Source organism: Melopsittacus undulatus, chromosome 5 (assembly GCF_012275295.1).
Source record: "Melopsittacus undulatus isolate bMelUnd1 chromosome 5, bMelUnd1.mat.Z, whole genome shotgun sequence".
NCBI classification, from domain to species: domain Eukaryota; kingdom Metazoa; phylum Chordata; class Aves; order Psittaciformes; family Psittaculidae; genus Melopsittacus; species Melopsittacus undulatus.
Genome location: NC_047531.1, coordinates 51,761,696 through 51,775,323, shown reverse-complemented (window position 1 = coordinate 51,775,323; position 13,628 = coordinate 51,761,696). Strand labels below are relative to the sequence as shown.

The 13,628-nt window shown below is 37.3% G+C and overlaps 1 protein-coding gene across 2 annotated transcripts in view; it reads left to right on the top strand.

Annotated features, from left to right (window-relative positions):
- TRIM24 (tripartite motif containing 24) overlaps window positions 1-13,628 on the top strand; it is a 67,170-nt gene that overhangs the window by 32,333 nt on the left and 21,209 nt on the right. The window contains exons 2-8 of one of the 2 annotated variants that reach the window (XM_031051221.2): window positions 3,277-3,478; window positions 4,633-4,780; window positions 7,225-7,357; window positions 8,592-8,708; window positions 9,862-9,976; window positions 10,674-10,820; window positions 12,585-12,702. In XM_031051221.2, coding sequence (XP_030907081.1) covers window positions 3,467-3,478; window positions 4,633-4,780; window positions 7,225-7,357; window positions 8,592-8,708; window positions 9,862-9,976; window positions 10,674-10,820; window positions 12,585-12,702 — 790 coding nt within the window. In that variant the 5' untranslated portion in view covers window positions 3,277-3,466. The remainder of the gene's footprint in view (window positions 1-3,276; window positions 3,479-4,632; window positions 4,781-7,224; window positions 7,358-8,591; window positions 8,709-9,861; window positions 9,977-10,673; window positions 10,821-12,584; window positions 12,703-13,628) is intronic. The other variant, XM_031051220.2, reaches the window with a different exon arrangement.

Genomic DNA, 13,628 nt, shown 5'->3' with positions numbered 1-13,628 from the left:
GAGCATGGGCGCTTGAACAGGCCTACAGCAAGCTGTGAGAAAGTGAACTTATGACCCCAGGTTAAAAGAAGTGTCAAGATCAGCAAAACAGGAATGCAGTAACAGGATGCCAGTAATTGCAGAAGCATGATGTAACGCTAAGCTGAAGCGAAGGTGTGAAACCAATCAGGAGAGGTAAAGGGGAGCGTGTATCCCTCGTGGGCAAAGCGAAGCAGCCAATCAAGTAATGCGTGATCGCATGTAAGACAGTATATTAAGAGCAGCCTTGTAATCAATAAACGGAGCATTTTGTGAACCTACATGGTATCGGTGTTTTCTCCCCTCCACCTGGCCGCGGCAGGTGCCATCCATGTATTCTTCCACCATGTATTCTTTCAAAGAACGGGTATGCTAAATAGTTTATCAAAGCTGTAGCCATGCCCACTGGCAGTAATATACTCAAGTCATGATACGGTTTTGTTGTGCTTCAAAGCGAAGCAGCTGATGATCAGATGTTGGGAAAAGGACAATATGTTGATCAGAGTTCATGCATTTTGAGACATCAGCATGTGGTTCGTATTTAGAGTTACATATAGGGGATACTGCCCCAGGTGCTATCTTTGGTGATTTTGTATGTGCCATGAGGTAGTTACATAACTGTTAGCATCGATGTTTTTTGGATCTACTGTAGTTTAACCCCAGCTGGCATCTAAGGACCACACAGCTGCTCACTCATTCCCATCCTCCCCTGGTGGGATGTGGAGGAGAATCAGAAAAAATTAAAATTCAGGGGTTGAGATAAGAGTAGTTTAATAATGGAAATAAATAATGATAATGATAATGAAAAGGAGAGAATGAAAGAGGGATAAAACCCAATAAACACAAGTGATGCACAGTACAATTCCTCACCACCTACTGACAGATGCCCATTCCATCCTTGAGAACAATCTGCCCTTCAAGGTAACTCCTCCCAGTTTATATACTGGGCATGATGTGCTGTAGCCCCTTTGGCTAGTTTGGGTCAGGTGTCCTGTCTCTGCTTCCTCCTGACTTCTTGTGCCCCTACTTACTGGTCAAGCAGGAGAGACTGAAACATCCTTGATTGGAGTTTAAGCATTACTTTGCATTGGTGTGTTACCAGTATTGTTCTCAGACTAAAGCCAGAACATAGAACTGCACCAGCTATTAGGAAGAAAATTAACTATCCCAACCAAAATCAGGACAGTATCCAGTGAAGGAAACAATTGCGTCTAATTTACACTGGTGAAACTTAGAATGTTAGGTCATGGAATATTCCTCTGGACTACTTTGCTCTCTTCCTTTGAAACTGAGAAACCTTTGCTTGCTCATTTAATCTCTTTAATATTCAAAGTGTATTTATTTGAAAGAGTGGTTAGTTACTACAGTAGTTGAAAAGACAGTTTTATTATCTCAACTCCTTGCATGTAAATCTGTTTTTAAGTAAATATATGGGCTTTTACAACCGAAAAAAATGGTACTTACCTGCAACATGCTGAGTAATTTCAGCTTTTGTTACATTTGAATGAAGGCTGAATGAACACTTCCCAGGGTTACAAATACTAGAACTAGTAACTGAATTAAATATAATTACAAGGGAAACTCAATTAAAAATAAATATCTTTCCAACAAGAATAAAGGCTTACAGGTTAACCAGGGAGAGTTTTCTTTGAAATCACTGAAGCCTTGCTTGCATGAGTCACAAAAATAAAAATGAAATAAGTTTTGTGTTTTGGAAGAGCACAGCAAATATTTGTAGTAATTGTGCTTTATGTACTTTGGCTATATGACTTATTCTCATAACTAAGGGTTCTCTAGCAAAATCCAAGGTATATCTGGAAATGGATATTTCAAATAAGGAGTAGAAGGGAATCTAGTTTCTACCTAGAAGGCATAGCTATTTTGACAGCCTGAGTTATGATGTCTGTGAAAATCTGTAGAAATATGTCTCTTTCCCACTTGGTGGTTTTGAAGTGTGTAAAGCTGGAATATATATATATATATACATATATATATATATATATATATATACATATATATATATTTTTTTTTTTGAGACGACAAAGGAGGAATTGCAGTTCATTTGGCACCACCTGATTATTGGTTATTGAATCACAGCCTTCATTCAAACTATAGCAGGTCAAACCAGTTGAAAAAAAGCCCCTAAAGCATATTGAAAAAAGAAAATAGATGAAGGTCTTGGAATCTAGGAGGAATTAATAACTTCAAAAATCTTTTGAACTTACTTAAATGCCCTGGCATGTAGCAAGTTTATTTGCCCAAGTTTGCTAAAGGTGACCTGGAAAGGCTGATCTGGGTTTTGGGGTTTTTTTTTGTTTTGGTTTGTTTTTTTCCATTTCTTATATTACTGTTTTTTTAATTGGGCTTCTGCCTCTTTCTTCTCCCCACCCCTGTTTTTTTTGTCTTTGTTTTGCTTTTTTTGACTTAGAGAATGCCTGAAGTACTTTTTTTGTGTTTTGTTGGTTTGGTTTTGGGTTTTTTTTTGTTTGTGTTATTTATATTTGTTTTTCTTTATTTTGTTTTCACTGTTGTTTTTTTTAATACTAGAAAAACAAATGCCCATCCCTCACTCTCCACTCGAGCTTGCAAAACTACCTCTGGTTATCTGGGGACATGGCACAATCAAATCTCTCTGGCAACACAGCCAATTTCACTTGTCTTGCAGTAGTTCACTGCAGTGGTGATGTAACCCAACCTTGGGCTACAGTGGTGTAATCAATCCGGTTGCACACCACAGTCTTGCAGAGGGTTGCATTGGCACACCTAGGGAGAAGATGACTGGTGAAGGAGAAGGGAGGGGATATCTTTTATAGGATTTCCTGCTAGAGAAAATGTACCATTGCAGTAATGCCTCAGTGTACCTGCTTGTTTTAAATTGGACTATTTTTTTTTCCAAGAAGCTGTGCTGAGTCCTTAAGAATAGGTTGTTGTGGGTTGTGTTTTTTTTCCCTTCAAAATATCATTGCAACAAAGAGTTAAGAGCAAGAAAAATTTTTCAGTTTTCTACTTACAATTAACTTCTCAATTGCTATACTTTCATTTTCTTGACTTTTAAATGGTATCTTGACATTTGTATTTCTCCCTAGTCAACTAGGCTGGATAGGATTAGAATTTCATTGTTAAGAGAACAGGGTGGGAAAAAAGGAAAAACAAATAGAAAATTAAAAAATAGTAGATTTTTAAAAATAAACCTTTCAGGCCTCCTTTTTGTAGAGAAACAGAAAAAGGGGCACAAGCCCAATTTTTTCTCCTTTGCAGGTCACCTTTTATGAAAAGGAACTGCTTCAAACTCCAAGTGACAACAAGAGAGGGGTCAACAACCCTTGTGTTTTCACTTCATTTCTCAGAAGATACTTGCTTTGGGAGGCAACATGATCCAGAAGAATAAGCACAGCATTGGGAATCTGGAACGCCTATATTCAAATTCCAGTTCTGTCAGTAACTTGCTATGTGGCCTAAGGCAAGTTCTGTGCTAATTTTCCTCTTTTTCTTGAAGGGGAAACTGGGACATAGCTCTACGTGTATATTTGCATAGGATGTAAATACTTGCTTCCTCTTTAACTTTACCTACATTTATCTCGTGTGGGTGCAGGAGCTGGCTTTTTTTTATTTATTTAAATCAAACTGAGAACAAAACTAAAATCTAAAATTTTCACCATTTTCTGCATGCAGAATTCCATCACTCTGATCTGTAGGGTATAGACGTTTTCAGATATCCTGAGGCTTTCGTTTGCAGCAGTGCTAGATGTTGATAGAAATGAATGGTAATTACCTGAACAAGTATCTGCATAAGCGTATTCACTCGGTTTACCACCAAAAAAACCCTTGAAGGCATGACTACAGAGGCATTTTAAAGGAGGAGTTAAAAATGAAATAAGTTATGGACATGTGTAGTGATGGTGTCCTTCATTCACAGTTTTCAACCTGTTGTTCAAACTGTGGATCCATAGGATTTTGTTCTTGTGTGTATTGACTTTGTGCAGAGAGGTTTGGTCTGCTTTCAGGTTTATTTTCCTTTTTTTTTTTTTTCCTTAGATCTCTTGGGTATAGTCCAGAGAGGCCCAGGAATTAATAGGCAGTAGTTTGAAATTTATTATGCATTGATTGCAAATCTGTTCTAGGGTAGCTTTACTGATAAGCTTAACTGGAATGATCTCTCTAAGTGGTGATGCAGAGATTCCTGAGAAGTGTCCGTCTGTTCAGTACTGTTTGTACTTCCTGAAACTGTATGAGGGTGAACAGAAATCAAAACTAAAGCTTCTGTGTGAACTGAGGGAGGCTTCTAAAAACTCAGAACAGTGTTGATCGTGTTCTGTCTGGAGTAAATGTTTCACAAAAGTGTATTATATATAGGAAACATCATATGACTTAAGTGTGCAGTGTTGGGCAGAAAGTAAAGGTTTTAGAGTAACACTGACAAAATGACCACTATCTTTGAAAAGTCACATTCAGTTACTTTTATGCAGTTATTTATAGTGTTCCTGTACCTCAGGCAGTTTTCCATTCTCATTCCACTGTTTTCAGAAAACTGTAGAAGTGCACTGATATATGAACAACAGCTTTTATGTATTTTCCATATTTATTTTAACAGCCACCTTTCCTCTCTCATGTCAGGTCTGTACAAGCTGTGACGACAATGCAGAAGCTAATGGGTTTTGTGTGGAATGTGTAGAATGGCTGTGCAAGACCTGCATCAGAGCTCACCAGAGGGTTAAGTTCACAAAGGATCATACTGTGAGACAGAAAGAGGAAGTATCTCCAGGTAACATACTTGATTTATAATTTAATAAAGAATGTGTGTCAGCATTGAAAAAGTGTGTTAGACCACCATATTTCTTTTTAAAGTGGTAAATAAAAAAAATAAATTCCTTAATCCTAGTAAATGTAAAAGGACAGATTTGTTATGATGTAACCCTTTGGTATATACGGATTGGTGGAACTATGTTATTTTTCTGGTTGGGAATGAATATGTTTTAGCAGTCTCCTGCCTCACACTTATTTCAATTACATTGCTGAAAGCTGTGAGCATCTGAACAAATTCTGGTGTTTCTTTGCCAGCTCTTCATCAAAGTGGATCTCTTAAATGGTCCACCTAACAAAAGAGAAAACTATTTTAAGTATTGGCTGCATTATAACATAGCTATTGAAAAGTGAATTGTGGGAATTCTTAAAGAGCCAAGGCCACATAGTGAGCAATCCCGATACCTTGATCCTTGTTACTGTAAAGTAAGAAGATTTTTGGCAGGCATAAGCAAGGTCAATTGTCTTGTTAGGCCTCTGTAATTTTCCACTGAAAACGTGCAGAGAATGATCTCGGCCAAGGTTGTAGTTTCCCACTGTATATTTAGAGTAAGGTATTTAATCGCAATTATAACAAGTTATAAACATTAGCTTTGTAAACGGTAGTAACCTCTAGACTAACCAAATTGGAGCTCAGTATCCAAGGCTGTTACATAAGAAACCTAAGGGTGTAAGGGTATAAAAGGAGCACTGTATCTGAATAATCTTTGGCAATCACTTGATCACATTGCTTGTCTCCGCGTTGTCTGGGACTCCTATGTCAACAGGGAATCTTTGTCATGGCTGTGCACATGGCAGCTGTTTTTCCATCAGATACGTTACATAGTGGCAAGAAACTCTAGGAATCGGTATTTCCTATTTTTATGGAAAGTGTTTTAAACCAGTAAATACACATAGATTTTTTTATCATTCACCTACAGTGAGTGCTAATTTTTGTCTACACTGCTAGTGGAGCCTGCTTAACGCAATCAGCTGTGAGATCAGGTTAAGTTGCTCAGGGCTTTTTCCATTTGGGCCTTGAGTACCAACAAGGGTGGGTATCTTGTACAGTATAGCCTCTGAGAAATCTTGACTGTGCTTGTGGTTTAAAAGATTGTACCTTTATTCCTTGAGAACCTGTTTTGTTTCTGTTTATGCCTCTTATGTCTTGTTTTTTAGTGACATTGTAGGCAATTATAAACATAATAGGATGCTGACTATCATCCTACTTGTTCTAGTGAGTCCATTGGACTTGTATGATTTATCTTGTAAATATATAAAATATTCTTATAGATGATTATACATTATTATAAATTATTATAAACATATGTATTCCGTTATATCTAGCCCTGTGAATTTTATATGGGCTTTTCCTTCTGTAATCTTTATTGTTCAAAGGAAAGCTCCCAGTATGATACTTTGGATATACATGCTGTATTCTGTATCCCACATTCAGATGTGGTTAATCAAAAGTGAGAACTGTGTGTACTTTCAGGAGGGGACAAAAGCAGTAGGTAAAAGTGTTTGACTGGTCACATTCAGTGTGACTTGGTGGTAGGAACACTGTCTGTGCATGCAGGCCTCCTCTGAGTCTGTTGGTCAGTTTCAAAGGATTTTGAATGAATTGGACTTCCATGGAAAGATACAGATCTGAAAATAACTTCTTCCATGTTTCATGAAAATAAGTAAACAAATAGGTGTGGAAAAAACACTTTGTTGATCTGCAGTGAAGGATAAGTGCAGTGTGAAGCCAGTTTTCATCAGAGGTCATATAATCCTCATGAATTCAGTGTCAAATCTAAGTCATAACAAATTGGGTTTTGTTGGTTCAGTTGTTCTAAAGAACAGATTTCATATCTATCATCTGGTGGTGTTTCCTGTGCTCTTTGGTATTTGCTCACTATAAATGGAAGTAGGACCTCTGATCCATCTAGAATGGGGTCCTGAAGGGATGCTTCTGGTAGTTTCTGATAACTTCTGGTTGTTATGTTCTGTATATTTTACGCTTCTGAATGCCTATGTCTTGATATCCTCAGACCCCTTTTCAGCCATTTGACTGAGAAGGAAGACAGTAATGACTTAAGTCAGCAATCTCTTAATTTCCATTTAAGAAAGGAATTTGCTTGGTTGTGCAATGTCTTTTACTACTGCAACAGTATTGGCTACTACTTCTGTAAATAGTTTCGTGGGACCACGATAAGGTATGGTAAAACTGGGGCTAGGCATTCTCCATGAGAGAGGGTGTTAGCTGCATGCTTGATCAAGAGTGAGACATTACAGTTTGAGCTTACAGCTGTTATATTCTTGATCAGGTGGCCTGATACACACTTCTAGGGTCTAGTTGAGGAATGTGGTAAGGAAAAACAGGAGAATGCAAATCGTTAATAATTGCAGAAGGCTGGGCTGACATTTTCCTTTATTCAACAGAAGCAGTTGGTGTGACCAGTCAGCGACCTGTGTTTTGCCCTTACCACAAAAAGGAGCAGTTGAAGTTGTATTGTGAAACCTGTGACAAGTTGACCTGCCGAGACTGTCAGTTACTAGAACACAAAGAGCACAGGTATTGAAACAAAGTACATGTTTCATGCAACTCATTTACGGGAAGATAGCCTGAAGTTGATTGTAAACTGCATGGAATACAGTCAGGTGAAAAAAGTGCAAAATAAAATCTTTGGCTTAGAAATGAAGCCCATAGATAAAGAGAGTGTGTATCCGAGAGTGTGGCGCCTGAGTGTGTGACAGTTTGGAATAAAACCTGATTCTTCCAGTTGTTAATCTGGTGACTTAGGCACAAAACCTCTCTTTACTGTCAAGTTATTTGGATAGAATTTGTTGGTATGCAGCTCTTCAGAGTCTTAAAGTGCAGGGGCTGCGTTATGCAACCGTATACTTATGTGCAATTTCATTTGTCCTTCAAAAAGGTGATTATATAATGGAACATTACTGAAGAATTTCAGGATGGAGCAAATGGACATTTTTTTCTTTTTTTCCATGAGGAGCCCTTTAAACAGAAGAGTTAACCTAATGTTTGGCTGTACTTGTACTTTGACAACACTATAACACTGAGACCTCTGGGTTGCTGTTCTTTGGTTATCTTTTACTGACCATAGAAGCCGAAAAGCAGGATTATATACAACTTCTGAGTACAAAACAATAATCTTGCTGGCTAACACATACATTAGCTGTCTGGGACAGATGTAATCTTAGGTTAAATATTAATATGCTCTTTATTCCTGATGCAACCACCCAAAGAACTTGCTCACCCAACAAGGTGAACATCAGTTGGCTGACGTGTTGGCCTTGCTCCTGTTCAATTTTCCTTTTCTTAGAATTTATATCCCTTTCAGAATGTGCCACCTCTTTTTTCCCTCAAATTGTTGATGATTCCAGTTCCTCAATTTAAAATGTTGTTGACTTCTACTGACTCAGCAATCTTGCTTGTGTTTCTGCATCCTTGTCTTGCATGAAGTAATAGCTTACATGCACTTTCACTTTCAAAGTGATGACTACAGCACATTAATTTTTACTTTGCTAAAATTGGGCTATTGTCTTGCAATATACCCTCATATTTATGAAAATAATAAATTTAAAAAGATACAGAAAATATACTATAAATTCAAGTATACTATAAATAAAATCAACATTTGCTGACATGCTTCCATCATGACAGTTAAATTTTTGGACTTGAGCAACATCATTCTTGAATTAAAGAATTTTTTTGTAAGGCAGCCTGCTTTTTAGCAAGTATAGCTGCACATTTTGTATGTGTAAATACTCACTGTTTTTTACTCCAGGTACCAGTTTATAGAGGAAGCTTTTCAGAACCAGAAAGTGATCATCGAGACACTAATCACCAAATTGATGGAAAAAACTAAGTACATAAAATATACAGGGAAGCAGATCCAAAACAGGTATGTATCAGGTTTTGATGTTAAAACTGACATAGGGCACAGCTTTATATACGCTGTAATTTCTTGAAATGTTTAGGTAAGTGCCTTTTGTACCTCTCTCCTTTTATCCTTCCAGAAACAGAAACACTAAAATCTCCAGTTTGCTGTAGTAATTGGTGCCTGTTTAATGGGCTTGGTTGTGTTAGGTAACTCTTCTGCTTAGCCAGAAGACTTTATGGGCAGCAAATAGCTTGGGTGCAACAGAAATCAGGCAGTGAAGTCTGTGAAAGGCATCTTACATTCTTTCCCCACCATCAGTGCTCTTAGTTTCTCTGTGTAGATCCCTCTTAGAAAGCAAAAGGCTGTGACTCATGTTTTCATAATGCTTGTGACACATTTTGAAGATTTATGTAATATTTCTATGCTTGGGGCTTTATTCACTGGGTATTACAAACCGAGGAGAAAAATAAATCTGTAAAATGTGTGCTGCAGTAGGCCTTTGTAACTGCTCCCTCAGAATAGTTCAGAGGCAGTACCCAGGAAGACTCAACGCTGTATAGGATGCTGAGTGCAACCTGAACTCTTCCTCTCTCTTTTCCTGTCTTTGAGTATGGTGGAGGTGGAAAACCACAGCAGACATCGTTCTGTTTTGCTGCATCTGAGTAGTTACTCTGCCTTGTATATAAGCAGTAGTTGTTTTTCAGTATGTAAGATGATGATTTGCTGTTAACAAGTTTGACCGTTATTGTTGAAAGAGCTACATTGGAAAATCTATTTCCTAGGGGTTTTTTTTGTTTGTTTCTGGGGTATCATTCTACTACCTTGGATAGAAATTAGACTTAAACAGTTTTGATTGCTATGGCTATTCAAGAAATGTACTGGGTCATTAAAAATCAATAATTTTAATTCCAGTAAGCATTTAATTTTTATGAGTGGCACATGTCAGTAATTTTACAGACTTATGGCATTAGAATTTGCCACCAGTTAATTTTATCATAGCTTACTGTTACTTGCTCTTTCTATTTCTCCCAGTAATTTTCCTGACCATAAGTATCTGATGGAATATGTATTAATTGGTGCATGTGACCAAGGAATATTGTAGTCTCAGCACCAGAGTGGATTCAGTGGATTTGTGAACTAAAAACCACTGTTTTTCTATGCTGTCTACTTACAGAATTCTTGAAGTGAATCAGAATCAAAAGCAGGTGGAACAAGATATTAAAGTTGCCATATTTACACTGATGGTGGAAATAAATAAAAAGGGAAAAGCTTTGCTGCATCAGTTGGAGGTAATTTAATTTCTATTATAAGAAAAAAATTAGTCTTCATATTTCTGGGGTTCTTTTGTAGTTTCACATTAAAATTTCCAATGTAGATGATTCTAAACCAGAATTGATTTCTAGCATCAGCTGCCTATGCATGTCCTGTCACAATTCCAAAGTACAGAGATGTTCCACAAAAGCTGTTAGACCAAGTGGAATTTTGATGAGGGAGGAAGGGAAGATTTGTGTTTGGGGGCTGGTGGTTATTTTGTTTGTAACTATTATGGGTTCCGTGCTTTGTGAATCAGGGCTGCCTCTGACCCTAGCTTCTTTCTCCATGCTTTTGTAAGTCGTGTTATGCACAAAAGGTATTTCCATCAGAATTTTCCATAAATTCATCAATCCAATGATAAACCAAAGTAAAGAACTATCTAGAATGAATACCTGGAAAAATACTATCTCCAACTATTTTTTTCAAGAGTGTGTGTGCATAGGGAGGCATGTATGTATGTGAAGTCATGTCATAAGAGAATATGGGAATATATGTACAGGAAGCCCTGATATCTTGACTAAATGTATATTGACTTTTCTGTTTGATAGCTGCAGTTGGGGGCAGGAGTGCTTTTTGGAAGAGCTAAGCCATCTTGTGAATTACGAATATGAAAGCTAATGCCTCTTAACTGTAAATTTAACCCTCTGACTGGAACTGCATTTCCATTTGTAGACCCTGGCAAAAGAGCATCGAATGAAACTTCTGCAGCAACAACAGGAAGTGGCAGGTCTCTCTAAACAGCTGGAACATGTCATGAATTTTTCCAAATGGGCAGTCTCCAGTGGGAGCAGCACAGCACTACTGTACAGCAAACGCTTGGTAAGGTTTGAACAATAGCTCTCTCCATTTACTTAGAAACTGTTAGCCTCTCTCTCTCTCACACACACACACACACACGCTTGTCAGTAATGCTAGGGAATTAGGCTTTCTAATGACTCTTTACCAATAGGTGTATTTGTGTACAGATTTCAGTTTTCTCTCAAACGTAAATACAGAATGTTTCTAATAATTTAGAATTATTTTTGATACTCATTAAAATGCTGCAGGCTATAGCAGATAGCAGAATATTACTTGGTTTTATCAACTTCAAGTAGTTAAATTCATTTTGCCTGCCTTGTACTGCCTCAGCCAGTCATATTTTTTTTAATTGAATAGAGAAAAATGACATCAGTCTGAGTCATATTGTTTATAGCTGCTTAGTGTTGCCACAAAGACTTCTGCTATGTGAGAGAGAAAACACGTTATGTTGCAGGCATCTTAAGTTTATAAACATTATGCATTTGAAGAAAAAGAGGTTTGAGCCCATAAGGCCTCAAGAAATGAAAAATATTTTTTCAAAAGAACAGATAAGCTTTAGGCTGCTAGGATTTTATTGCTGAAAGTTGGTGTTATCTGGGAATTGAGTAGCTGTCCTGTCTGTGGATACTGGAAAATCTGTTCCTGAACAGTGATGCATAGAGAGCCTGTGAGACTTCTGCTCCACCATATCCAGCCACTTGAAAGTAGGAGGGAGTAATGCCCAACAGACTTCAATGTAGTTAGACCTAGGAAGTAGTGCCTGGGCTTCAGGGAAATAGCACACTAAACGGTTTGCTGAAAGACATCAATTTGCCAGCCTAGTCACCTGGCATGAACGAAACACTGTTAGCTACCACTGTTACTTACAGGAGGTAACTAGTCTCTTTTCTGGAAGAAAAAGCATGTAAACTGGAAGCTCTTATAAAATTCCTATGTAAAAGATAACTTGTATAATTTTAAACAGATAAGAAGTTTTCCAGGAAATCATCTATTATTCAAGAAAAATAGGTATAGAAGTGTTGTTTTTCCTGTGTCTACTCTTTGTTATTCTAAAACTAATGCCTGTGTTAGGTATTGCTAGTGAAACAACTGCAAGAAAATACTTCCTTTCTGGGAACTAGATAAATACTGAGCATTTGATGGAGTATTCTGTTTGTGTAATGTGATCATAGTCCAGTCCTTTGGAACCAAGGTGACTGAAGCTTATAAAACCTGCTCTTTGGATGTGAAGAAAACTTAAATTTATTATGGGGAAAAAGGAAAATCTTTGTGATGACACTGTTTACTAAAAGGATGTGCTACTTTTCTTTGGAAGAAAAATTAATAGGCTAGCATAGGTTTGGGGGAAAACAGAACAACAACGATTATGTGAATCTGTACTTTACTTGCAAGTAGTTCAAGTCGTTGAATGCAGTGACCAAGCTTGTGGAAGTATTTGTATTTCTACAAGGGAAAAATTAATTATTTTTATTATTATTATTATTTTTTGTCTAGTTGATTGCTTTTAAAACTACTTTAGGAACAACGGAAAGATGTTGAGAACACCTCCTTTCCTTGTAGCTGGGATACATTTCTTTTTCACCTCAGTTTTCTAGGGGCTTGTTCAGTTTTTTTTTTGTTTTCTTGGTTTGTGCTTTTTTGTTTTGGGGAGTGTGGAGTTTTTGTGGTGGTGGTGGTTTTGTTTGTTTGTTTTGTGTTTTTTGTTAAAGGCTTTTTATGCAGTTTGGATGCATGGATGGCTCTGACACCAGAGAAAAAAATAATCTTGTTTCATTCCTATTCTAGATTACATATCGACTACGATATCTTCTCCGAGCAAGGTGTGATGCTTCACCAGTGACTAACAATACCATCCAGTTTCACTGTGATCCTAGCTTCTGGGCTCAAAATATTTTCAATCTAGGTATGATAAAGTTTTATTAGCCCTTTGGTGTCTTGATCCCATTTTGAAAACAGCTTTCTTTTTGTGAAGATAAGTGGCCGCCACACTCTTCAGTTCTTGATTAGCTTTGTTAGATTTATTTCCTTGTCTATAGAAGACATTTAAAGTGTGTTGTATGGAGAAAAGTGTTGTTCATGAATACTTATGATAAAGTATTAACAAATTTACCCTGCTTGAATGGTACGTGTGGTGGTGAAAATAGAAACTCTCAGTTTACTGGGCAGTACAATGAAACAAGGAACACAACCTATAACCCTACTTCACATCCTAAGAAAGGATTTCAGAAGTCATCCTCATTCTGCATCTTCCAGCCCTTGCATCTCTTTCAATCCCATCTTGCCAAGATGAAATCCATAGCAGCAGCATAGATGTCCAAGAACCCCTATTTGCTCCCCTGTCAAGCTGAACAATAAGCCTTGCAGAACTGAGAGGAAGAGAAGGGAAGAATATACCAAAGAAAAACAGAAGAACAGGGAAGAGAACACCTTTCTTCACAACTTCAAAAAGTTGTCTGGCTTTTTAGATGGTGAAGTTGTGGGGTGGAATTCAGGAGAAAGCATGTTTTTAACAGATTTGCAAATGTACTTCATCTTCATTATCTCAATAGATTTTGATCTGTTCTCCAAGCTAGTCTCTACATTTGTCTTTTTCTTGCAACTCTAAGTGGCTAGATTTTTATGATACTGGTGAATCTCAGAACCTGGAAGTTTATGTGATTGCCTGAAAAGCCTGAGTTTAATGGAGATAACCATAGGAATTCATTAGCTTAGGAGCAGAAATTAAAACTTAGGGATCTTTTTAGGTTTTTGACTGCTGTAATGCTTCCTTTCTCTCTCCATTGGTAGCTTGATGGGCATTTTGTTTTTCTGTAATGTGCAGAATGCTTT